General features: G+C 40.3%; 1 protein-coding gene across 1 annotated transcript in view; it reads left to right on the top strand.

Moving 5' to 3' along the window:
• Positions 1-27,588, top strand: part of stt3b (STT3 oligosaccharyltransferase complex catalytic subunit B) — a 100,284-nt gene that overhangs the window by 44,635 nt on the left and 28,061 nt on the right. The window contains exons 3-4 of the mRNA XM_087834906.1: positions 6,639-6,926; positions 22,117-22,182. Coding sequence (XP_087691032.1) covers positions 6,639-6,926; positions 22,117-22,182 — 354 coding nt within the window. The remainder of the gene's footprint in view (positions 1-6,638; positions 6,927-22,116; positions 22,183-27,588) is intronic.

Here is a 27,588-nt window from a genome sequence, read left to right as displayed (position 1 = left end):
TCAGTCTCTTATGCATGGTCTTGCTGATGTAAATACTCACTAGCTTACCAGATGCATACTAATCCCCTGTTTGTTAAAATGCCCAGATATCCCGGGGCATCACTGTGGCTCCCTTTGAGATTTACATGCTCGGTCTACACAAAACAGTCCGCTGTAACCCACAGTGGACTTGGAAAAAGTTTAGTGGCAGATAGCAGGTGACATTTCCCCTTATAAGATGTACATCCATTTCTTTAGCAGATGGGTGGGTCATTTAATTGGCCAAACTAAATGCAAATGTCTCTGTATCACATGTAAATGTGCAGAGTCTAGGAGTTGATGCGTAGGAATTGATGCATCTGATAAAACTATGGCCCTTTTGCAACTAGAAATATTTGACCTTTTTTTTTTTTTTTTTTTTTTTTTAAATTATTTTAAAAAATTAGTTTTTTCATTTTCCTTCATTTAACTGGATCAGACTTTACATGCAAACAGCATAAAAAGTATGATTATGACCTTTTCTCCAAAGTGTCTGAATAAGAGAGAGAGCAATCTGAAAGCTAAGGAAATGCAAATTTAAGCACATTTGAGATTGCATTAAAATAACTGAAAAATAACAAAATTATTCTTGATTATTATTTTATTGCTTAGAGAGACAGATGGGTTCATTAAGGGCTGAGATTACATCAGGGATCGACTCTGAGCTGTTGCTTGCTTGCAGTGGTGATAGACAGGATAACAGATGAGGTCAGGCAGGAGTCTCTGTGGTCTGTGATGTTTGCAGATGACTTTGGTATCTGTAGGGAGAGTGGGGAGCAGGTGAAAGAGTCTGAAGAGGTGGAGGTATGCTGTGGAGAGACATAGAAAGGAAGTCGGTAGGTGGAAGACAAAATACATGTCTGTGAAGTAGAGTAAGACAGGAAGGTGATGATGCAAGGAGTAGAGGAAGTGACGTAGATGAGTTTATATACCCCGGGGGGTGGGGAGTGGACAGTGCACAAGTGGAGTGGTGGGTAGAGACCTGTGTCAGGAGTGTTTTGGAGTTGTAAGAGAAGAATAGTGGCTAAAGGAAAGGTAAACAAGATGAAAGTGGGAGCACGTATGGTGTATAATTTGGAGACAGTGGTACTGACCAAAGATGGGAAGTAGAGCTGAAGGTGCCAGAGTGGCACTAAGAGGAACAGGACTGGAAATGAGAAGGTTAAGAGGTTCACAGACATGCACACTGGAGGGCTAGTGGGGAATTGTACAAAGGGTGTTGAATATGGAGCTACCAGGGAGAAAGACGAGAGGAAGACCGCAGATGTAGGGGAGGTTTGGTGTGACAGTAGATGCTGGAGAGAGGGTGAGATGGAGGCAAATAATCTGCTGTGGCGACCCCTAAAGGGAGCAGTCGAAAGAAGATTGCAGTGTCAAACAGCAGCTTCACAGTTGGAAGCAGAGGTGGGGTTTGTCAACATTTATATATAGAGAGCGATTCCGAAACACTGTTCAACACTAAAAGTCGGCTGCAAACAGTGCCTTGCTCAGGGGCACAGCGATGGCAGTTGCTGGAGTAACAGAGAGGCGCTTGCTTATTTGGTGTGTAGGTTTATCGTGAAAATCCCACTTGTTTGCATGACTGAGCGAGATAATTTTATGAACATAGACAGGCTTCAGGGAAGGAGGGCATTTACTGTAACTCCCACACTGCTTTTGAAATCATAAAACGAATGTGTGAGAGCTCTTATTTGCATCAAGCCTATGCTTTTAAAACATGCAGGGGTGTGGACAAGTGCTGGGTTCATCTCAGACTGGTGCAGCGAGCCCGTAAATGCAATCAATGGCTGTTGTTTAGGAAACTTGGACGCGGAGAATGTAATTCAGAATTTTGTGAATTACTAAGTTACACTCTGCCGTCATTTTAAACAGCCAGTCTGGGTTTGACGTTTTAAGTTATTCTCCTTGCTGTGACCTCTGACGCCAAGTAGGATTCACGAAAACACCTTTGCTAATGTTACATTTGCTCCGTTTGACCTACCTGGGCTCACCTTTCAGTATATACAGCTCACAGTCTCCTCCTCTTCTCATGAGCCTCACTGGCTCTCTATCTTTCATCATATCTTTTCTTCTGCCTGCCTCTGCCTTTCACACATCTGCTATGCATCCCGTCTCATCCTTACACTCCCCTCCACCGCCCTTTATTCAAAATTAGACAGATGATCCTGACAGTCTGCATTAATTGTGTATGGTAGCATTAAGTCTCTAAGCACTGAGACGGGTCAGACCGTTCGGAAGAAAGATGAGCCGATGTCAGTTAATGTGACAGTTGAGTGCCTTTATGCTCACGCCAGTCCAGCTGCCCTCTCCCTTTTTATTTCCCCCTTTTCACTCCCACCCAGCCTCCACTCCCCAGAGGATGACTGCCAGTTGCTCTTTCTCCTGTGCCACAGATAAGGAAGGAAGGCTTCTCTAATGTGACAGTCCAGAACAACAGCAGGCTGTCAATCCAATAAACCGCTCTTTGTTGCCGTAATGACAATGACTCAAGTGGGTTTCTGTAACGCCTTTTGACAGTTTTAGTTGATGCTGTTTTCAAAATGAGCAAGCCGCCTTGTGCTTTGTTGAATGCCAGTTTAGAGAAGTGTTAATTCAATTTATGTACAAAGATTTCTTTCAAGCCAGACCTCATTGCTAAATATCCTCGACTATGATGAACAGCTTTAGTCATATTGGAGGGGACCTGGGCCATACGACAGTTTAGAATGGGTAATAATGGACTGTGTCAAATTCTCAGCTATGAGATGAGATGTGGTTGATTTACGCAGATGTAGATTAGCTGGTGTAGCTTGGACTTCTAGGCATTGGCTAATTAGAGACGTGAAGACCTAAGTTTATTAGCAGTAGCGTATGGAGTGGGCCTACAGTGGAAACGCATCAAGGACCACTCACACGTCAAACATAACCTTTATTTCGCATCTTATTTCAGACGTCCACATTGCACTGCACAAAGCTCTAATTGGATCTGCTCTCATACAGATGAGACAAGGACATTAAGCCTCGCCCACTCAGGCCCCATCTTTTGATGGTTTTAATAATAACATTCTTGTTGACACCATGCGCGGCAACACTTGACCCTCGATTTTTCTTTACGCAAGCAAAAATAATTCCTTTTTCCTTTTCATCCCAGTTTTCTAGTGTTTGAATTGACTAAAATGGAGAACAGAGAAAAGGAGATTCTGTGATTTATTAATGACATAATCAACAAATTGATAGCAGAAATAATTGTTCAGACCTTTAATTGTGCCCAGTGTGATTCAAAGCCAATTCAGTTTAGTTAGATTTCATTTGGTTATTTGCAATTAGCATATTGAAGCTGAATATTTATTTTCGTTGCTGCCCCTGTAATATGTAATAAACAGTGCTGGCTCTGTAGCAGTGCGCGCTGGTGTTTGGTGCCTAAATGCCCGTCAGTAACTCGTGTTCATCATTAATGGAGCTTGTTAATGGCCACATTACCTCCTGTTAAATCTCGCTGAAGTTTTGACCTAATGAAATGAGAAATGCAGTGCTGTGCAAAAGTCTTGAGCCCATACTCTTTTCTTTTTGTTTCCAAAGAGCCAGAGGCAATACTTCTGGGCTTTTTGAAGGGCCTTGTAAGTGACCATTTTTAGGGGAATGGGTTGTTTTTGACCTGTGAATCAGTCAAGCTTGAAAAGATAATTTACTCAAAGGATGAAACAGTGTTTTGTACATACACATAATTGACAACTTGGCAAAGAATCAATTTTAAATTGTATCTTTGGGCAGTTTGTTATTAACAGCCTTCTACAAAGGCTGCTATAAATGGCGTCGGAGGACCTCGTGTCCTTGAAGTCATTGGTCTGTCTGATATGCTTGTAGTAGTGGAACTCCCACAATTGGTCATGCCAGAGGCTGCTTCCCATAGTGAAATACTGAGAAGGGCTTGAAAGAGTCTCTTTAGTTAAATATACAAAGAATCTACAAAATGCCAGAGATAACAGTTTGACAAGTATAAAATCACAGCACAAAAAAAGTATTTTCAAAGAGCTGTTAGTTGAAAGTTTGGCAGTCCAAAAAACCTCTATGGCAGATGAACAGTATGTGAAAGACATGTCCTTAAGAAATGGGGCAAAAAATAATCCAGCAAAGACCTGACGCAGGACCTTTCACTGATCAATCTACCATTCAACGTAGCTTCATCTGAAATGGTCTCAGTGGAAGGTCGGCTGTTAGTAAGTCATTCTTAAGGCAGGAAAGCGGGGAGAAAAGGCTGTGGTGTGCCAAATTACACAAGAACTAGATTGGAAAGCAGGGGAAACAGGTTTTATGAAGTGATGAATCCAAATTATTAGTATGTACAGAGAAGGTCAGGACTAACAAGGAATGTTTATAGCTGTCTATAAAACACGGTGGAGCTCTTCCATGGTCTTTAGCTGCAATTCAGCCAGTGATGTTGGATTTCTTTTCAAGTTAATGGAATTCTGAATGTAGAAAAGTATGATCAGATTTCAATCCACCATACAGTAGCACGTTGTCAATGCAGAAAAAAAGCATACCTGGATAGACAAACACAAAATTGATTAGCATCAGTCATGGATTGGCCTCCCCAGAGCCTGAACAACATCATCATCATGACTGAATTGAGCAAGAAGACTACTTAAATAAATTACAAGAAAGCCTTTAAAGACTTTAAAGCTCGATTAAATTATATAAGCTCTATTTCCATGTGTGTTTGCGCATGTTACAATGGACCTATTTCCCATTTTCCTAGAAAAATATAAAGAAATAAGGGGTAGCTCAAGACTTTTATACAGTACTGTACTTTATAGCAGTTGAGATGATGTAGTATTAGATTAGTTAGAGAAGCCTGATCAGTAAGTAGTGTGGTCGCTGCTATCCATGATGGATAAGTCAGTTCAGTGACCTCCTCTCCAACACAGCTTCAGAAGTGTACTGTTTACGGCCAATCACAGAGCCAGCCTTCATAATCAGTTTATCTAGTCTGTTGCTGTCATGAGCTCAGACTCTGCTCCCTCCAGGAGACCACAGAAAAGTACGCTGCACTTGCCACAATCGACTGACTGGAAAATATCCATCATTTTGCTGCACATATTTAAGGGTCTCAGCTTGCTTAGGTAATAGAACCTGCTCATTGGGTAAGATAATAGAGCTTTCCTCCCTCTTTTATGCACAGGCTCTGTGTTGGCCTGTTGTTGATATGGATGCCCAGGTACTTGTACTCACCCTATATATCAACATCATGCCCCAGAATAGATGTGGGTCATGTAACAGTCCTCTTTCTTCTCTAACTCTTCTAAGTTTTTCCTCTAATGTTTTTATATTACATTACATCTGAGTCCTGAAATGTTATTCACTCGTGACTGAAAAGCTAGTCACACAGCATTTCCAGAACAATTATTGCCCAGACAATTGACTATTGATTACACAAATGATTATATTTTTGTTTTTCTCCTGTGTAAATATTACAGAACATTCACTACAAATCAGTAAAAGTGACAGTTTTCCTAATTTAAAGCAGTTTTATTTTCAGATCAATAGCTGATGAAAACCTACACGTCAATTCTCCATATACCCGCTTAACAGCTGGTTCGCACAGCACACAGTCTATAAGATTGACTGTCATGTGGCGTCTACCTGCGTTCGATGTGGTACGAGCCCACATTAAATCTTCTCGCAAGCAGCTTAAAATTATTCACGAGTTACGCCTCCCATTTTCCCACAATTTGTCTGAACACACAACAGACGGAGACGTAGATTTTTGTATGCAGCGCTTAATTAGTGAGAGAATGTGGAAAATGAACACATTAGAGCTGCGATTCACCTCAAGTCATTTAATCTTAAGAGAATTAGCAGCTTTCACTAATACAGCGAGTATTCCCACGGCGAGAGGCTCGCACTGAGGTTCGGGGAGGGAGAGGTCACATTTGAACATCTGTTCAATAGGAGACGAGAAAAGCCTGATGCCACCCCCCGTCTATTGGAAGCTTTTGGAACCATTTTTAATTTGGCTTCTGATGTTGATTTAATTTTAGTCTTTTGATCAAAATGTGCGTTTTTGTTTTTTTGTAACCTTATTTTTATATTTTTAAGTAAATGCTCTAAGGGTTTTTAGGATACGGTTCTGACTGTTGTCATTGCGTAAGATCATCACGACTACAGGTGCTGCTCTCATCTGTCCCAAGGTTTACAGAAAAGGCAATCCATACCTCTCTACTCTCCATTGATAGAACTAATCAACTCTCTGCACTTTACTTTTCCCTCTCTGTCAACATGGATAACATCAGAATAATGCAGCACATACCTGGTCATTTCAGGAAAGGCAGTGAGCCTTTTTCCTTTGTGTGAGAGAAATCTGTGTGTTACTCAAGAAATCTGCTTGAGTAAATAAAACCTCTGTTTAAAAAATGTTGGGAGGTTAAGTGTAGTTTTCTTTGACGCTGGCTAAAATCTCTTTGATAGGCGCCAAAAATGTGTAAAGGGGGAATTAACTTAACAGGGGAATTAACTTAACAGTGTTCCTTTAACTTATTTTATTATAGATGTTGAGGCTTCTCTGTTCTGGTTTTATTTCCTCTTTGCGTTTCTCACAGACTCTTCTTCTGGTTTTTTTTGTTTTTTTTTAAACCTTCCCTCAGGTGTACCCAGGGCTCATGGCGACTGCAGGCCTTATCCACTACGTGCTCAACATGCTCCACATCACCGTCCACATCCGTGATGTGTGCGTCTTTCTTGCGCCTGTGTTCAGCGGCCTGACCGCCATCTCCACCTTCCTGCTAACCCGGGAGCTGTGGAACCAGGGTGCCGGGCTGCTGGCAGCCTGCTTCATCGCCATCGTCCCCGGTTATATCTCTCGCTCCGTCGCCGGCTCCTTTGACAATGAGGGCATCGCCATCTTCGCCCTGCAGTTCACCTACTACCTCTGGGTAAGTTCACAGACTTAAAAGTGCCGTAAGGAGGAATCCTATTGTATAGAGGAGACAGTTTAAACTTCTTTGTGAGGAATCAGATTCATGCTCACTCTTTTGGGAGGATTTTACCCACAAAAGTAGCCCCACTTTCAAATCTTACTTTTCATAGATGTTGAATTATTTATCCACAACCTTGAAAGGCATGCTAGGCTTCTTTGTGCACCACGTGAAGCCCCGGACACGACATGCTGCACCATAAAACCTTCACAATATGATGACCTTTAAGAGTAGAATTGACAAGATCTCCCTTTTAAAGGTTGAATAGCTTCTCTCCCAATTTCCTTTCCTTTTTAAAAATGCATGAAATGAACGGAGTGTTTGTTCATAAAGCGGCTAACCTTGTTTTATTTAGTTTTTTTCCCCTGCCTTCAACAATTTATTTATTTTATTTTTTTCCTTCAATAAATGCGGCCTATCCTTGAGTTAACAAGGCAGATGAGAAGAGTCTTTTGTTTTGTTTTTTTTAAATACAGCCTGAATGTTTGCAGCAACTGCATTGCAACATATTTTCCACAGCAGGTGGAAGGAAGAAGCTTTTCAAGTTGAAAGATGCCTGAAACAGACTTTACTTTCAGTCTATTCACTCTTTCAGTTGCATCAGCAGCTGCCTTTCAGCCCTGCAGCTTTCTTACTAAGAATGCATCTCGTGTGCCTTTGTATACCAGCGTGTGTTTGTATTTGTCTGTGTGAAAATGAAGAGCTCTGCTTTGCAAACAGTTTTTATCAGCATTCACTTCTTCCTTGTTATTGGAGTTGACCTTGACAAGTACTGCGGATTTTTTTTTCTTCTGTATTGAGCTGTGTCTGTTCACTGACCTTTTCCCTGCTTTGCTTAAACTCATCCTAAGATAGAAAAAATTTAATATTTCCAGCTTATTGAAAATGGAAGTAATTGTGTCTTTCTCCATAACTGGGTTTCTCTTGACATTAAAGAGCTGAGCTGAGCTTCTATTGGCCACATAGAAATACAGATTAAGAGCAGATGATGGAAGAAGTCCACGCAAAAATGATTAAGTAGCAAAAGATGGGTTAAAGTGCTAACGGTGATGAGAGAGGAAGGGGAAAAATGCAAAAATATCTATCACGATATACATTTGAAAATTTGCGATGACGATATAATTGACACTAGACAAAATATTTTACAACTCCTCAACTTTATTAGTGCAAAAAAAATCAATGTATTTTGCACTTACACAAGCAGCTTTTTAAGTGCATTAAAGTTATATAAAAAAATTTGCAGTGCAAATGCAAATCCTTGCTGACAGTTTAACCAAAAGGCATTTCCAGTGGAAACTGGCCGACATATCCTCAGCATAACCATGTATAATATCCACAAAACTTAAAAAGAGGTTATACACACGATACGGATATTATGTTGAAGCACAGTACGTATCAAGCCGCGAGGCTCCTGCCTACAATAGCCGTAATGCTCCGACAATCCATCAAGCCGTGCGGCTTTGTACCTTAGCAAAGTCGTACTGAAATATTTCGAGCGCCGTGTTCCACATAAAATCATTTCGAGGTCAGTAAACACAACCAGAATTCATACATAAGGCACACGGGATTATAAGGGGCACTGTCGATTTTCAGAAAAATCAAAGGATTGATTTTAAGTGTGCCGTATTTTCCAAAAAACACGGTAATAACGACGGCCCGCTAGCATGCGCTACCAACAATAGTGCTTTGTTGTATATCTGAGGGACGAAAGCCAAACCAGTTCCACACCACTGAAGTTGCAGCATTTTTACAAACCAGTTCTGGTTCATCCGTTTCACTTTAGCTCTTCTCATTCTGCGTCGCAGCCATGTGCGTATGTAAACAAAGGCACTGCGCATGCGCGTTTCACCCATATTCTATCGCGATACTTCATTTTCTTATCGTTGCCCAACATTACACCGCTATTACCGTGAACGGTATGATATAGCCCAGCCCTAGTATATCAGACTTGAAATGCATCCCTGTTAGTTATCATTCTGCTATGAGGAACATAAAATTCAGGGTCAGTCCAGTTTTCAGTGCTGAGTAGAGAATTATTGGAGAAGAGCTGCGGATTCTTTGAAAGTGTAAATATTACGGCCTTTCATTAGCACAAAGTGAGCATACAGTGCTTCCTGTTCATACAGTATTGTGCCATCCCATTGAGTCCGTAACATTATTTTCTATTAATGAAATCATCTCGTGTTCCTGTGGACTGCAGGGATAGAATATAAAGGCTGCAGGCTACAGAGAAGCAATTACCCACCTCTGCAGTTAACCTGTGCTGAGCAGGTGTCAAATGAAAGGGAGGAAAAATTTAATATTGTAGATTTTATCAATATAAAAGTGATCACTGAAGACACGGAATTGATTGGAAGACAGTTTTAGCAGATAGCAACTCTTACAGGCCTCTGTTTCTGCCTCTGCTTGCAAATCTTTCTCTCAAATATGCATGGGGAAAGGGGAAATTGAACTTACCCTACTGCTTCCATAGGAACTAAGCGGTAAATAACAGGTTCTGCTTATCAAATACAGTCACTGAGTGCTCATCAGTCTGGTGTGAGCACCTCTATAAAAGCAGATGTTTTGGCAGTTTTTGTCAGATTTCTTGCAATGCTCAAAAACAGCAAAAAAAAAAAAAACAACATATAAAAAACACCCAGGAGCTACATCTCAGACTCTGCAGGCTTGAGTTGTCATGTTAAATGTTAAAGTTCATCACAGTGCAGTCTTGAACTGTCATGTCGAACAAGTCATAGTTGTTCAGCCGCAAAAGAGTGAACAAGTATGGCTTGTTTCGACAAGTTTCCAGGTGTTAAAGACATACGGAAAATGATTTCTTCAAGTTATTGTGGCTAAAGGTGGTTTTACAGGTTGCTGAATCATTGGACTTCGTACTTAGTTTTTCTACAGGCCTCCATCGACTACCACGAAAACTTGCTCCTTCATGAGTCTGTCATTTGAAAGCGTTTACCATGGCTGGCTGTAAACCTAAGCAGCTATAACGCACAGTGTTTGACACCATCATTAGCCTTTATCCTTGAGTTTTTTAAACATAAATTAGACAACATAAATGATAACAGTAATGTAATTACAATAGCATCCCAGGTTTAATTCATCGTTGGGGATTCTCTGTGCATTTCCTTTGATTCTGCAGCACAGTTTACTTTGGCAAATGACACAGGGGTTTCTTTTTTTCTGCTTAGGAGCTTTGGTATTATCTAGAAAGATTACTACATGATAGAATGCTACAATCCTATTGGGGCCAGGGGACTTATGCATATAAGCCACATGTCTATTATTGACTGAATGTAGCTACGTGATTGTAGGAAGATGTAATTCCTGGCTGGTTCACGTCCAGTATATGAGATTCACAGAAATGTGGCAGACAAATGTAACATATTTATATAACCAATTTATTTAGAAAACCCTATTTTTCATTATTTCGGTGATGTAATTCAACCGCATGCAACTGATTTTAAAAAAATGTCTCCATGGCTCAAAGCTGCATACAGCCTGCAGAAGTCACACAATTATGCAGATGCGAATTTGAATGCTGTACATCACTGCACATAAAGCGTTCAGGACAAATGTTCTGTCTCAGCTCACGCTGGCCTGAGTCAATAACTGCACAGCACAGTAGCAAGTTGAGGGGCTACTGTTAAACCCAACCACACACACACAATAAGCGCAGAAGCATGTGTTCCTGAGCATTGCAGATATGTAACTGGTAAACATGCCAACTAAGGTTGTGGGTTGTTTTCACATCGGCTCTGTGTGCACGAAGGAGTTTTATTATTCTGTAAATGTGTTTATTAAGTTATAATGGAGACATTTTTAAGCCAGTTAACAATGTTGTAATTTTTGTAGAATCAATCAGTGAAATTAATAAATTCACATTTTACTTTGACAGGGTTATTAAGCTTATGAGTAGCACCCTGCTTGATTTACAATCTCTTTACATGAGCTTGAATAAATTCATGTGGACAGACTGCATACCTTCAACATAATCAGCGTTTGCAGGTCCTAAACAGAAATAAGAACATTTCAGGTAAAGTTGCTGGATCTGCCATTCATAATTTCCAAGCAAGCAATTTCCATATGCTTTAAATATGCATTGCATTGTTCTCCACTCAGTGCTGTAGAACGCCTGTATTCTCCTGATGGCAGAACCATTTGTGCCACAAGGTTTGGGCGAATAAGTTAGAATTGAGGTTGTTATATTCACACCAATGAGGCAGATGGTGCTTTTCTTTAAAATTAGTGGGGACAAAAGGTGCCATTACAGGTGATCTAAAAGCAGAGCAGAAAGCTTGTTAGGGGCCTAACTCTGTAGCCTTGTGCCAAATATATATTACCTTAATGGAGTTTAAATGTAGATTTCCTTTTTATATACTGCAAGATGTTTGGTCATGCCAGCCAGCACTAATTTCAGAACAGTTTGAGCAAATGTTAAAATGACATCTGGAAGCCACTTTGAATTCCGTGTCCACCTTGAATACCGTGTGTCTACTAGAGTTTGAATGATGGCATTTTTGTCGTCTGCAACTCGTGCACCCCAGATGGTGGACCTCAAAGAAGTATAATGGGAATGCCTGCTGAGCTGGTGGGTATTCAGCTGTCTGTGTTTGCAGTGGAGTGTAATATAGGCCCATGTTTTTGGTGTGTTTTTTCTTTTCTTTTTCCTTTTCTTTTCATGTCATTGTTTGCATGTTGAGTTTTAGAAGCATCTGGTCTTAACTGCAAGAGATAACTATTAAACTATTGTCTCTTCGTGTTTACTGTTTGATTTATTCTGAATTTTTCACAGACCTCAACTGCAAAAGGCAACAGGCATCCAATGAAAGCAGACTTAAATTTGAAGCATTTTTTTTTTTTTTTGAAATTGTATTATCTTTTTATGTTATTACAAACATGGAGCTTTTTTTCCTTTCGTCGTGTGATTTATTTGCTGAATAGTACCGAAACCTAGCATTAGGAGGGCTAATGAAACTGGTGCTTGTAACCTTCCTCATACAAGGCCAGTTCAATTAGTGATGAGAAAAGTGCTTTCACTGAGCATGCCACAGCTAATCTTCAGCAGTAATGGTAGGACATTGTCTATTTATGCAGTTTTTAATTTTTACCTTCAAGGTTTGTGTTATACTCAAGTGGAAAAACATCTTGAGCCGTGGAGGCTTTTATCCAGGTAGAAGTAGCGATGCAGGTATTTCGTCACACCGTGACTCAGTGCCGTGTGTCACAGTGTAAGAAGCCAGGCAGGGAAGTTGCCGCAGGCTTTGAAGGGACCTTTTATCCATCCGTGGATTTAGCCATCCAAGTTTATGTCACTTTGTCAAATCATGTATGGATGAATCTGTCCATGCGGTTTCAAGGTAGTATGGGTCACTATACTGGAGCCTGCTTGCGGACAGCTCTGTGGCCCTTTTTTGAACTCGCTCGCTGTCACTGATCTGGCAATGCTCCTACAGTTTAGTGTCCAGGTGGCTGCCTGAGCTCTGCTGTTGTGCCTACAATTTAAATCCCAATACAACAGCCCTAGCTGTCTCTGTGTGTACCGGCTCAGCAGAGTGAAACCGAACTGATGATTGTTGCAAACACTGGGAGCGTTTACATCCTCAAACATGCAGTGAGTGTTGGTAAACCAAACATATTTGGGATGTGTATGCACACATGTGTACAGGCTTTCGTGTGTATTTTAGAGATGCAGCAGGTTACTGGCGTTTCTTTCTTTTCTGTAATGTAAGGTCTGAATGCAGGCTATGGTTTTTTGGGACCAGCATATAACACCACACTCATAACATTTTCTCAAAAGTCAGAAGAGATTAAATTTGAACCGGGTGGTATATCCTCATATTATACTGCCGTCATGCATAATGTGATGGTGCTTTAAAAATCGAATGCCAGTGAATGGGAAAAACAAAAAAGGTCCCTTGGGGCTTTTCCAAGCTGCAAGCATAGATGGTTTAAAAGATGGACACGGTTACCAGGATGTCATCGTTTTTTAAAGTCGTTTTGAACTGTTGAGATTGGCGTTTCGCTTTTTAAAAACGCGAAGGAAGATATGTGACGAGCAGGGGTTATGAAACCACATGTGAAACCAGTAATCCTCCATTTTGAAAGTAAAGTAAGTAAAATTAGGTAAAATTTTATTTGTATAGCACCTTTCAAGATGAAAAGCACAAAGTGCTTCACAGAAGCTAAAAGATAGAACAAAATGAACTAAAAGCAAGTTTAAAAACACGAGTTTTTAGCTTTTTTTTTTTTTTTTTTTTTTTTTAAAAAGAGACCACTGAGTCCACAGATCTCATATGATGGACAACCAGCAAGCCCCGATCACATGACCTCAGGGACCTGTTGGAGAACACAGTATAACAAAGCTATATTGTGCTGCAGAGTTTACCATTACGGGGAAGTCATTCACAGGAGATCTGAGTCATAAACTCTTTTGTGATTAATTTTTTGTTAAAGCTTTTAGCCATTTGAAAATTCCTAGATGGTGGCTGTTATGATAAATACTATTATAATATAATAATATTCGAAGACTTGAATATTTCTAATGGCCTTTTGGACCACGTAGACGTCAACTTTAGTTTTCTGAAATTAACCAAGTCCCCCTCCCCAGTAATTTGGTGGTAGCTTGATCCCCAGCTCCTGTATCTAAGTAAGAGTAATATAACACTATATAAATTAGTCCATCAACCATGTGCTAAAGTAGTGGAGAGTGGCGCACTAACTAACCTTCCAACCTTACCTCATAGTGTAGTTAGATCGGTTACATGAGTTAGACAATAAAACACAGTTAGGTGGCACGATGTGTTGAACACATCGCTAAACAGCAAGAAGTGTATTGGTTCTAACTAGGGCTGTGCGATATGACCAAAATCTCATATCCCGATATAAGAATTCTATCGTCCCGATAACGATATAAATCACAAAACTGTAACATTTTCTGTGAATCTCGGGCAGCTTGATTTGCGGGAAGTGTTTCCAGCTGCGCGTCATGTAGCTGGAGTCGAGTGTTTTAACCGATGCATGAAACGATACATTTTTAGACATAGGTTGTAACGGCCGCCGTTTTCTTTGTGAGTATTTATTACACGGCGTGCTGCGGGGAAAAGCCTGTTCTAACGTTTGAGTCTAAGGTTTATTTTTTAGCACCTGGCGGCTCTTTTTTTACTTCTCATCCGTAAATAATCTGCCCTTTCACGTGATTCAGTTTATTTTGAAAAGTCTCAACAGGATCTTGAGCTTTATTGTGAAAGGTTTATGTGGAACATAAACAAGCGGACATCCGATGGTGTTACCGTCATTGTTGCTAACCACAACGCATAAAAACAGGTGCTTATCCGTCCGTAGTGTGGTTATATAAAACATAAGAAAAAGAGAGAACTTTAAGAAATTAATATAGCCACTACAATGACCATCAAAACGATGAAAAAATATTGCCGTAAACAGTTTATTTTGCGACACCACGTAACAAACGATAGCGCACAATGAAACGATAGATGTTTTTATATCGTCATCCGATATATATCTTTATATCGAACAGCCCTAGTTCTAACCTGTCTGAAGACCTGCTTGTCAAGTTGACTGCTGATTGTAAAGTGTCTGGTGGTTATCTGTCTCCCTGTCTTAGTCCGTTTGAAAACATAAATAAATAAAAAACCCAACACCCACAAACAGTGTGCCCCTATGAGAAAGTGGAGCCAACGGTGAGACAATCTCAATGCATGAAAAATGTGAAATTCCTTGAATTCCGCAGGAATAAACTGGCACCAGATAAATGTTGAATAGCTGCGTCATAGTGCCATCTTAGGGGTAAGAGGTTAATTCCTTGACCTGTACTGTGCGTTTTGTTTTTATTTTTCCTGTCATATTTAATACTTTTTTTTTCAATATATTTTTATTGATTTTATAATTGAGCAGCATACAACAATCACCTTCAAAAGAACACAATAGAAGGTGGACGGCAAGTCAACAAGGTGGTAAGACAGCATACATAAATGTTAAGACAGAGTATATTTCACTTAAGTTTATCCATCAGGCTAATGACTGGTTGCCAAATCTTATAAAACACACTCTCTCGGTTAGACAAGGTAAACCTAATTTTCTCCAGATGGAGTACATTTCCAAATTCTCTCAACCACATTTCGAAGGTAGGAGGTTTATCAGACTTCCAGCAGAGAAGTATCAGCTTTCTGGCCACAAGAGTAGTCATTGACACAACCTGCGTCTCTGTCTTGTCCCTTGCCCATCCCGGTTCAGACACCCTGAATAATGCTGCAAAGGGGGTACATGGGACCTCCCTGCCAATGGCTTTGGTCAGAAAATCAAACAAATGATTCCAAAAAAGCTGTAGTTTTTGGCATTGAAAGAAAAGGTGAGATAAAGTTCCTCGAGCACTCGAACACTTAATATATAAGAACGTTTCAGCCCTCTGTGTTTTTTCCACTTTAGTGGGAGAAAAATGCAACCTATACACAACCTTAAATTTGATCAGACAATGTCTAGCATTTATAGAACTACAATATATATTCTTAATGCACTCTTGCCAAAGATCATCAGTAACATCCACCCCCAGTTCTTCCTGCCACTGCTCCCTAAAAGTATCAGATGAAGGACTGTATATATCTAGTAAGGCCCTGTAAAAGCGAGACGCAGCACCTCTAGTGTAGGGCTCAACTGACATGAAGCTGTCAAGTACTGAGTTTCGAGGAATCAAATTGTATTGTGGAATAGATGCTTTGATGTAATGTCTTAACTGTAAAAATCTGAAAAAATGTGAATTAGGAAGATTAAATTTCACCCTCAATTGCTTAAAAGATGGAAAATGTCCATCAATGTAAATATCTTTGAGAGAACAAATCCCTCTTCCCTGCCATGCCCATATTTAATACTTTTAAGACTTTCTTTGATCATCTTGTTATTTGTTAGGAAACTCCCTCAGTAGCATTGTTAATGCATGCTCCACAGTCATGACGGTGGAGCAGAAAGGTGTTTAAAAAAATGGCAAAAACATCCTGACCATGTTTTGTTATTTATGTTCAGGAAGGTTGCGCTCAGGTCGCTGCTACATTTTACCCCAGTGTATTGTAACAAAATAGATACTTCATTGCCTAAGACTAGGGTTATTTAGATTACCTTGTTTTGATTGTTCTTTTTTGTTCACATATCTACTTATTTTTCTGAATTTTGTTGTTTATTGCTATTTATTTGTCGACCTCATTAGAGATGGGAATCTGTTCTCGATTCCCAAGAGTTCAATTCCTTGGAATTGTTAGTCAGTGTATGCATTCCATTTGTACTGGCGCAACAATCAGTAGATTTCAGTTCAGTCTGGCGGAAGAGGAAAATGGAGGCGCAGTCTTGTGTCTACAGCAGGGATATGGGCAATTTATTTATATTTTATTGCTCAAAAGGACAGCAGCACTATGGTAAAGTGCAAATTGCATCCAGGAACTGCATTAGACTGCTAACACAACTTTGGCTCTTTGAATGCAGACCCCAGCTCCGCAGACCTTCAACAGATAACTAAATCAGTGAAGAGCAGTCAGCCTGAAGCCTCAGTTTCTACCGGTTGATATTTTTAAGTAGGATCACTCTGGCGATCGCTTTAAGGTCTCTTTGTGCTGGTTTGCATCTTTGCTTTGTGCTGTTGGCTTTGTGTTCATACATAAATACTAAGAGAAAGATCCTCATGTGTCCTCATTAGAATAGCGACTGCTTTAGGGACTATAGCCTAAAGGTTTTTATAGATAAATGGTAATTATGAGTGCACTACAGGTCATTTTACGAGGAAAAGCAAAAGTAATCAAATTATGTTATGCATAGTATAACATTACAGTTGTTAGGGAGTAATTAAGTAACGTACTGGGTGGATAAGCTACAAATGAATTGCCCTTTTTTGAGATCAATAACTTTATCTTACCGGTAATCTGAATCAACATGTCACAAAATGAATCTTTTTTTCCATCCACAACTATTGCCTTTCAGCGGCCTTCATATAGGATGCAGGTATAAGGCACTCGCTCATTGGCTTAATTTTTCCAACCTAGAAGTTAAAGGCACGTTTTACATTCAACCAACATCATGGCACAAAATAATTAGTGACATAAATGAATAAATAAATAAATTTGAGTATTAAAAGTTGGACAGTTGAAAAAATGATTCCTCCAACTGGCAAGCTGAGTAATGCTAGCTAGCCAGTTAGTGCAATAGTTATCACTCTGCACTCTGTCAGTACATTCAGCAAAGACAGACGGAAATTAAACTTGAAGATAACATAAAAATAACTGGTGACCAAAAGAGGAGCTGTGTCTGCTGTTTGGAAGTTTATCAGTAAAAACAACCAAGACAATGTTTTTTGCTTCATTCCTGCTTCCTCTGCTTTTGTGCTGGATTTTGACTGCAGCAGCTCCTCACACACAAGATAATATGCTACTCAACGGTAACAGGTGTTCCCCCCCAATGACAGAATAATTTGTGCCACAAAGTTGGGAAAAAACACATCCAAATGTGTTTCTTAGCCGCGTCACACAGCTCCAGTATAAAAGCATTAACACTAACGAGCCATATGTTGACTTTAAAAACAGTGGCAACAAGTGAAAAGCATAATGGGCAGCCTGTTAATGAATAGCCTCCTTATGTCAGATGTGTGATCATTTGTATGGTTGTGTAATTTTGTGTACTTTTTTTTTTCTTTAATGTTGACAATTTTTTAAAATATATTCTCAGGAAAAGGGCTTCTAGAGCTCCCTATGTAAAGACCTTCTTATCCAAGAATAGTAGTAGTAGTAGTAACAATTCTGATATACTGTAAAACCACCAGAATCTTTTTTTTGACACAAACTTTTGGCCTTACCGTCCAGAGCTAGATTAAATGACTAAAAACAAAGAACAAATGACAATGATTTTATCAGCTCATATGGGGCTGTAAAAAATGACATCTTTGAGAAATTATTTGACTTGCTAATAAATACTGAAATGAAATGGCAAAGGAAAAAAGAAGAAAAAAGAAAAGTTTAGCTGAGATGAGTTTAGCAGAAAAGACTGCAAACTCAGCAGAGAGCTGCAGTCGAGTGAATATTTGTAAGAGGTGAGCTTGAGGTGAGCTGTGGCTCTGCACTGAATCTGGATGAACTGCATTATGGCATTTTTAAGTGCTTAAAAAGAAGGCAGATGGACTTTTTGGTTTATAAAGAAGCTTCTCTTCTCATCCAAGAATACTCTGCAGGTGTAGAACAAATAATGAGTCATCCCCCAGGTATTTAACCACTAGTGGGGGGCTGTCCCCTTAGAGCTGGTCTAACGGGAACAAATGATATTGATTAATCACCAAAGCTGTGGGTCAAATCACCTGACTGGTGGTGAGGGATCTCAAGACTGCACTGTTGGTGGCTGACAGGTGGTGACTTATGACACCACCACTGTTCACCAGGAAGGATACAAAGAGAAAATAGGTTACCGTTCATGGACTGGGCTGTGCTTACTGAGATGGATCGAAGTCTCTGAAGTTTATCGGAAGTCCACACACAGATCAGTACCTGTTCTTTGACTCCCACCACCCTCTAGAATACCAACATGGGGAAACCAGGACCCTACAACACCAGGAGAGAAAGTTCACTCTATATGAATTATAGTATGTTGTGGAAATGGACAGCTGGAGAGCCACTGGCCAAGAAGTCATTCCTGTTATACTTATTTGAAGTACACCACTTAGGTGAAAAAAATAAATAAATAAAAACACGCGGGAACGCACATGTCCGCACAGGCCCTCGTGCTAAATGTCTCATGATAAAATTTACATCACTGGAAGAGGAATTAGAAGAGGAAAAAAACATCTTGGATGAGAGGCAAAACTTCTATACAAACGTAAAGAAATCCGACTGTCTTTTCAAGGAGACTTCTGGATGACTGAGAACCTCCACAGACATATTGCATTATTGCATACTGCTCTATCCTCTTAAGTAATGCTCCTCAGATCGGTCTTTCCTGAATTAAATTATAAGAAAAAGTTTTTAACAATCATAATGAAAACAATGAGTCACTGTTTAAAAGAGCCTTTGCCAAATCATGATGTCACCTTCTAACTTTCCGAGACTGGTCCAAAAACTCTTCATCTGCTTGTTTCTGGATCATTATAATGGTCTTGTCATCTTGTGTGTATGGATGATACATCTTCAAGCAAGGCAGGTGTTCCTCGTGGCACCCCTCACCTCTTAAGGTGACGTGTTATCAACAGAGCAGTGCTATCGGGGGGAAAAAAATCCCTCTGCACTCACCTAGTACAATTCAGTCCTCCAATCTATTTGGCAAGGGCCTCGAAAAACAATCATTCTGGCCATGCACCACTGCTTCCCATTATCAGTCTCATTTACCCACATTTGTCTCTTACATTTTCCTTTCCTCCTCCTCCGTCTTGCTTCCATCTTGTCTCCCTTTAATTGCCTTTGTCTTTCTTTGTCCCTGCCATTGTTGAGCTCTTGCTTTGTTCTGCTTTTTCTCACCTCTTCCTTGTTCTGCTCACCTTACTTCCCCCTCCTCCATTTTATTTGCTGATTCCTTTCTTCAATTTCTGTTTACTCCTGTCCTCTCCACTCTGTGGTGGAAACTCGGAGCGGTTCCCTCCAGTCCTACCCAATCTTCATTAACAGACTCCTTCATTTCATCTGCTGCTAACCCATTCAACACCACTTGTTTAATCTCTGTTTACCCCCACCCTTCCCAAACCTAAAACATACACACCCTCACATAATCTATAATTGAATCCTTCACACACACTACAGTCCCAGCATGGCTAAGATGCCAATTTGAACAGCAGCACACGGTTGCACAGTCGCCCTCTCTTGTTCTGACTCCCATGTCCTCTCCACAGATGGCTATAACAGGAATTTCATTCTTTGGTATCCATTTAATTAGCTGGACTCGCATCACACGGTGTAACGTTTGTCTTCACAAAGGGAGTGCAATAGAGGGAGGGGAAGAGGCACCAGTTGAACACAATTTTATACATACATTTACAGCAAAAGGCTACATGCTAGCCTTGGCCCTGACCCGAAGGAGAATGTATTCTGAGGAGAGTACAGCAGCTTATACAGTAACTACTGCCATTCTTTTCTGCTACAATGCTCGTTTTCATTCAGAAACAAAGAAACGTAGACTCAGCATGGAGCCATTTACAAGATTAGTGTTGTGGTGGTGGTTCTGCCTTTGGCAGTGTGTGCTAGTTTTTTTTTTTTAAACATTTGCATAAATTAGTAACTAAAAACCTAATATAACAGAATACAGTTCAACAGCTGTATTTAGAAGTCCCTTATCAGCAAATATTTGATTTGCAGAATACTTTGATATGTAAAATATTGAGAATTATCAGTAACGGCTGCTTCATTATGGCAAAAGAAATCAACCTGCAGCTGTGTGGCAGTATCCTTCTTGTGCTCTGCAGCCTCAGCAAGTCTGGCATGTTAGCATTTGCTGCAGGTTCTGGTTGGAGCTGCCCTCCAGCTCTTTGTGGAGCTCCAGGGCAGAAGAAAGGGTATCAATGCCAACTGGAGTCCAAGATGCTAGAGAAGGGAGAAGATGAAAGGACTGGAGCTAACTGAACTTTCAAAATAACTCCTGATGAACAGAATCCAGTTTTGGGGATTTCTTTACCTGGATGATTTGAGCATACTTGTCATGTTATCTTAGAAAGGACTTGAATAACTACACATCTGTGACACTGTTAAATGCTTATGCTAACTCACTACACAAAGAAAAGAGCAGCTTTACTGTGACAACACAACAACCCACTTACTTCCATAAAGTTCATCTTTAGTTCTTCCAGAATTGTTTTGATAGATGATTAATCTTTGAAGTGGAGTATGAGTATAAAAACAAGTGATCATTTTAATCCTGTACTTTTTTACTGGCTTGTGTGTCACACGGATTTAAAAAGTGTCGGTCTTTGCTGCTTAAAGTGCTTTTTATACAAAGTCTCTCTCTTGACTTGTCTTAAATTATAGACCCAATGAGCTTGCCAAAAACAGTGTAATTGGGCCATGGTTATTACTGGGTTGTGGGTTTAAAAAAAAAAAAGAAAAAAAAAAAAAGAAGATAAATGGGCTTGTGGTGGGATTAAATCAATGATCAGGGCATGTAATATTAAATCTGTCTCATCTCTCATAGTGCAGAAGATCTCATCTTAATTTGTTCTGTCATGCCAAGCCAAACTGCACCACGAGGCTTTAAAATATTGTCACTTTTCCCACAAACAAAGCTAAGATCTATCTTCTAATGGATGAGATTCATAATCAGATACAGCAGCCTGCCCCATCTGCCAAGTAATGAACTGCTCGAGGACTGTTAATTTTTTGCATTTGGGTTTATTGGCTGACCAATGGACTGGCTAGCTTGAGGAGGTGAGACCACCTTGGTCTGGCAGTTATTGATTTCCCCCATTTTCAGCTTATCTTACGCGTTGCTGGCTACGATAAAGCTTCTTGACAACATCGCACACTGCCGTTCTCCCTGGTAGTCTCTCTGAGATTGATCATTTTAAAGGTCACTGTTGAATGCTTTTCTGTTGTGAAGATGGGGTGTGTGTGTGTGTGTGTGTGTGTGTGTGTGTGTGTGTGTGTGTGTGTGTGTGTGTGTGTGTGTGTGTGTGTGTGTGTGTGTGTGTGTGTACTTTTTTTTTTTTTAATGTTAATGTGTGCTCTTACTTTCTGTGTCACCCCGTGGCTCGGAAGAAGAGCTTGTTTACAAGATGTTGCCTCTGGTCTACTCTGAACCAGCCTTATCTCTCTGATGGCAGCTGGCTGTTCCATATCGGCTATGATCATTGCGCTGTGATTATGAAACTTCTTTCAAGGATTAAAAGTTATGTATTTTTAGCACTTTCAGCCATACTAAGTGTACTAAGCTCTTTTTTTTTTTTTTTTTTTTTTTTTTTTTACACAAGCTTCTGATTTGATGGTGTTTCAGCAGTGAATAAAGCAAATAAAGTAAACCAGCAGGGCATAGGGCTGTCTGCACTCCATGCCCATATTTTTCTGGTGTATTCTGAATAGTGCCGAATGTCATTATCACAGAAGGTATACATATCTTTTTTTTATGTTGAATTATACATGGTCAAAAAACTGCTTTGAGGCTTGAATTGTTTTCTGCTCTCTGTTTGTCCTCTTAGGTCAAATCGGTGAAGACAGGCTCCGTATTCTGGACCATTGGCTGTTGTCTGTCCTATTTCTACATGGTGAGAATTTTTTGCATACAAACTCAAACACAATGGGTAACTTTAACAGCAACAAGTAGGGTACTGTCTAATTTAAACCTGCAAAACCGGTCACTTAACTGATTGATGCTAACCCTCTTTAGTCTGTTTTTCATTTTATAGTGAATAAAATGCATAATGCATTGTCTCAAAGTCATTGTAACAGGCTTACTACCCGTCTTCTAACGACCATACAGTGTAGTCGATAATAAAAGTAATTGGAGCCTAGTGTAATTAAGATTATCAGTTCTGGCTCCAGGCTTCTTAATAGCGACTCTTGACAAACAATTTCTTTCTATTTCCTATCTTGCTATTTATTACTATTGGATTTTTTTTTGCATGACTGCCATAAAATCACGATCATAAAATCACCCATCATTCCAATTTTTGTGCTTTAGTCCTTCAAAAATGTAAACTAACATGTATGCAGCAGCAAATTTGTTAGGTACACGTGTTCCACTGCCTGTTAAATATCTAATTACTCAATCACATGGCGTGTGTATTTAGGCATGTAGACATGGACAGGATAGCTGCTTAAGTTCAAACTGATGCAGTTTGAACTTGGAGTTGAAAATTTAAGTGACTTTGAAACAAGTAGTCTGAGTATTTAAGAAACTGCTGATCTGCTGGGATTCTCCCCCACACAACCATTTGTAGGGTTTACAGAGAATTGCCTGAAAAAGAGCAAATATCCAGTGAGCGGCAAGACATTTACTCTGGGCAAAAGTGCCTTGTTGATGCCAGAGGTCAGAGGGGAATGACCTGACTGCTTCAAGCTGATAGGATAGCAACAGTAACTCGCATAGCCATTCGTTACAACCAAAGTAACAATTGTTTAAATACCTGAATATTGCTGGCCACGTTCATTCGTTCATGACCACAGTGTACATCATCTGATAGCTGCTTTCAACAGGATAACATCACAAAGCTCGAATCATCTCCAACAGATTTCTTGAACATGCTCAAATTGCCTCCACAGTCACTAGATCTCTATCCAGTAGAAGACCTTTGGGATGATGTGGTGCAATCGTAGATTTGCATCACCGATGTAATTTGCAGAGAAATCTGCAGAAACTGTGTAATGCTTTCATGTCAATGGAGACCAGAACCTGAGGAATGTTTCCAGCAACTTGTTGAACCTGTGCTACAAAGAATTAAGGCAGCTGTGAAGGCAAAGGGAGTCCAACTGCGTACCTGAAAGGTGTACCTAGTATTTCATGAGTCTATATTATATATGAAGCAACTTCCTAATAGAACATTTCACAATAGTTGCGCTGGAATGCGCTGGTACCGGATTCTGAGGAGACATTATGTTGTCATGCTGTAGGATGTGCTTCATCCTGGCGGCCAGACTTTCTCCCTGCTGTGGAATAATTTTCTTACACTGCAGCTGACGTCTGTAAAGTGCTACCTGCGGCTCTTGTCTGCGATTTCTAAGATCCTTGAATACTATATTTAAATACGTGCCAAATTGAACTGTTCAAAACACAGAAGGTGTTCATAGAACTAGCCTGTCTTTCTTGGCATACTCCACTATGTGTGTGTGTGTGTGTTTGTTTGTTCTAATTCAGAACTGGGCCATAATTTAAAAAAAAAGAGAGGAGCAGAGATGGTAGCATTGGAGTGGCTGTCCACTCAATCTAGCAGTCACATGGTGTTGCATGGAAACTTGGAGGGACGGTTTATCCGGTGTTTTCTGCCTTATTTATGAATCCGGGCTCAAGCTCATCCAGGAAGTTGATGACAGGGATTAGATAAAAAGACGGTCCAAGCACAGTGCGTCAGGGACAGATTGTTTGCATTGTTTTTCTTGGTGTGTGTGTCACGGTCACGAGTGCCTGTGAAATCTCGGGCTCCTGGCTCATTGCAGACTAAATCTCTTTGGCCATCAGTGGGAGAGATGTCAAATGAAACAGATTACCAAAATCCAGCTTCATCGATCAGACTCTGTCCAGTGGGTGTGTGGACAGATAGGACTACAGAGACGAGTAGTGGAAGGGTGAATAGAAGAGAGAATGGAGACAAAGGGATGGAGAGATAAGCAGGGGGCAAAAAGATGGTGACAAATACAGAATGATAAGACAGCACAAGGAGAAAACATTGCAATGTTCTAGATGGAAGGGAACACTGTGTCTCCATGCTTCTTTCTCCTTATTACTACTTCCTCTCCTTCACACCTGCTCTCTCTCTCTCCGCAATGTTTCTCTGTACTGTGTCTGCAGCTAACCTCCCTCTGCAGATGACACTAGGTTTGTACATCTCCAACAACACCAAGCTCCTAACAGCACCCGCTTTCTCATTTTGATATTGCACACAAAGAACTACAAACACTGGCTAACCCGCCTTTATTTATTTATCTTTAACCCACTATATCATGTGATGCTGTCAGTTTAATCAGGAAATAGCCAAAACTATGTTTTCCCCTGAGGGTTAATTGAATGTGTCATTTTCAAGGCATATATGGAGACAGAGGGTGAAATCCCCTGCCTAAATGTTGGTATAATCAGAAGAGAGGGGGCAGAGAAGGATGAGATTAAGAAGAGGATCTGAGCAGTTGGAAAGACTGATGGACGGGAGCCACAGGAACCTTTCTGGCAGCTGTGCAAAATCCTCCTTTCAACCCTCCAGCGGTGAGGCTGGAGTAAAGGAGGGAAAAGCTGTAGAGAGCAAAAACAGATGCATGCATCAGCTGCACTGTCTGCTTGTTAAATCCAGAAGCACTGGCTTATTCTTACTTTTAAACCCTCCTATACTAAAGAAGCCTGTAATTTCAGGGCATGTCTGCTGCTCCTTCACTTAATCAGGTATTTATTTCTTGTCCTGAATGCTAGGGCTGTACCTGCGTTTTGGATTATGTCAGTTCACTGCATTGTCAGTACATTTAGCGACTTTATAGTCCTTTTGCATTATTTTATTCTTCTATTTGAAAGCGATGAGCTGTTACACTGATCCATCATCTCCAAATGACAGAAAATTGAAAGATTACATTACTGTGCAATGGTGTATAGCTGTCCCTCCTCTTTATATTTTGCTTCCAGTCAGCCAGATTTGCTTGGCATTTTTAGGTTAGTCTTGAGTGAAAGTTCTCTAGGTTTTCTGAAGGTTTTGACGTTTTTCTTTGGACATTAGCTGCTTTTTCATTCATACCTGATCATTTTCAGATGAGCACATGTGTATTTCTTTGGTTTATGTTTAAGCCAAAACACTGACTAAAATCATTCAAGCATCAAAAACATAAGAAGCCATTCTCAACGAAGGAAAACTGGGAGAAAAAGCTGATGTATACCAAATTATCAATATAATTAGATTAGATATCTTGTAGACATGAATTACAGTAGGTTGACTCATCATATGTGAATCAGTCTCTCCCACTGGCATTGCATACGTTCTTTCCCTTCATGCGGGAAGTGAGAACTGAACTCCCTGGTGTGTTTCTCTCTGTCGTTCACCAGTACGAACTTGGAGCGCTGTGGAGTGAGTATGCTAGCGTGTCTTGTGTGTGTGGGCCCCACAGTATGCATTATGGAGGGGGAACAATACTATCTTAGCGAGTGCCCCCACCCATCCACTGGGGCTGGTAATTGTTAGTAGCAAAGTCACTGAGAGACAGCAGGATGATGGGATCATGCAGAATATTGCCCAACCCTACTTTTAAATATCGTTGATTACCTCCAAAGGGCCAAAAAATGGTATTCAGTGCAGTCCTATAGAACAAAAGTGTCTTTAGGTGTGTTTAAAAGATTGTACTTGTTCAGTCATTGCCTTATTGGTCGGTCTGCCACTATCCCAGCAACTTATTTTGTCTCACACACACAAAAATTCAAACATTTATTTCCTCCTTCTTTTTTTTGCGTCTAAATAATCAGTGGTTCCTAGTGAGGGCACGTAGCCTGCAAACACTTGTGTACAAATGGATGTCCACACATCGTGCACACACCCATTCAGAGTAAAGCCCTTCTCTGTGTTGCGTGCTGTGTTCTCTATAGCCTCTTCAGAGTGGCCCTGTGGTCATCAGATAAGCCAGCTATGAAATGCAGAGAGCGATAACGGCTAAAAGACTTGGCTCCAAACATTTTCTGATTCCTGCCCTCTGCTGTTACCCTGTGGCTCGGGCTGGGCTGTCGTTTAGAGCTATAATTTCAAATGGAGCTTGTTCCTGCTCTTTCACACAGGATTGTCTTTTATCATGGACATTAGACAAATCCACGGTGCAAATCCGTGGACTTAATTGTGATGTATTTAAAGCTATTTAGTGAATTTTACCTTTAAACATGGAAGCATAGTCACTGTTATTGTGCTTATTGTACCATTTAGCTCAAAGCATCATTGTCCTCAAGTGTAGTCTCAGAGAGAAGTCTTGATTAAAAATATATTGAGCTTGGTGCTAATTTCTCAGGATATCAAGCATGGAAATCTATTTCTGGCTCCATGTTGCAGTATGCCCTGCGTTACAGCTCATTTGGTACAGAAACTCTTAAAACTTTCATTTTCTACAGCTGTAAGACACAAAATGTGCTCATTTCGTCCACAGATCGATTCTGGGACGGGAGACCCCCACCCTCAGGGGGCCTGACAAGCTGGTGTACTCCCAGTCTGGAAAAATGTATCAGGAAGGGTATCCAGCGTAAAATCTTTGACAAATGAAGCATGTGGATCCATTCACTGTGGCAACCCCGAGGGAAACACGGGAAGCAGCTGAAAGTATCAGTACAAATGATAGCGACCTCGCTTTTTTGTGTTAATAACAATTAGGCCATTGGAATTTCTCCAGACTTCAGCTTCCACGCTTGTGGCCTGATTCTCTTATACCCACAGCGGAAAAGCAAGTTTTTTAAAAAAGTGTTGCTGTAACTTTGAGTCGTTAATGCATTTAAATAATGTTCTAGTCAGAGCGATCAATATTTTATTATACATAAAGTTTAACCTGATGGAAGGAGGTGATATACTTGATTTATTTTATTTTTTTAAATTAACACGATCTTATGGACTTATTTTATTACCCTTTTCTTTAAAAAGGGGCACATTCAAGAGAGAGCAGCAGTCCTAATGAGCTATTTAGAGCTACATTTTATTATAGCTGTAGCTGCTTAATACTTCAGGGAGATCGGTTAGTCTTGGTTCTATATTGTGTGGGAATATTGATTATTAAACACTCCTCCACATTATTCAAACTCCCACTCTGCATTATCTGTTTGCCTGACTCTGTCATGCTTATACAATTTGCTGGAGACGATGTTGCGATTGGTTCGAGCTAGCTGCTAGTGCTTCCTGGATGGTAATGTCATTGGCTTGACGGGCAGGGATGTAAACATCTGCCCAGCTGCTCAAAATAGACTTTGTAGCATCATCGTGGCAAAATGGAGTGCCGGACATAACTGACACACACGC

This window comes from Neolamprologus brichardi, chromosome 22, assembly GCF_056152115.1.
Source record: "Neolamprologus brichardi isolate AB-2024 chromosome 22, ASM5615211v1, whole genome shotgun sequence".
NCBI classification, from domain to species: Eukaryota; Metazoa; Chordata; class Actinopteri; order Cichliformes; family Cichlidae; genus Neolamprologus; species Neolamprologus brichardi.
Note: the sequence above shows the minus strand (reverse complement) of the source record. Positions and strands in the feature narration are given on the sequence as shown.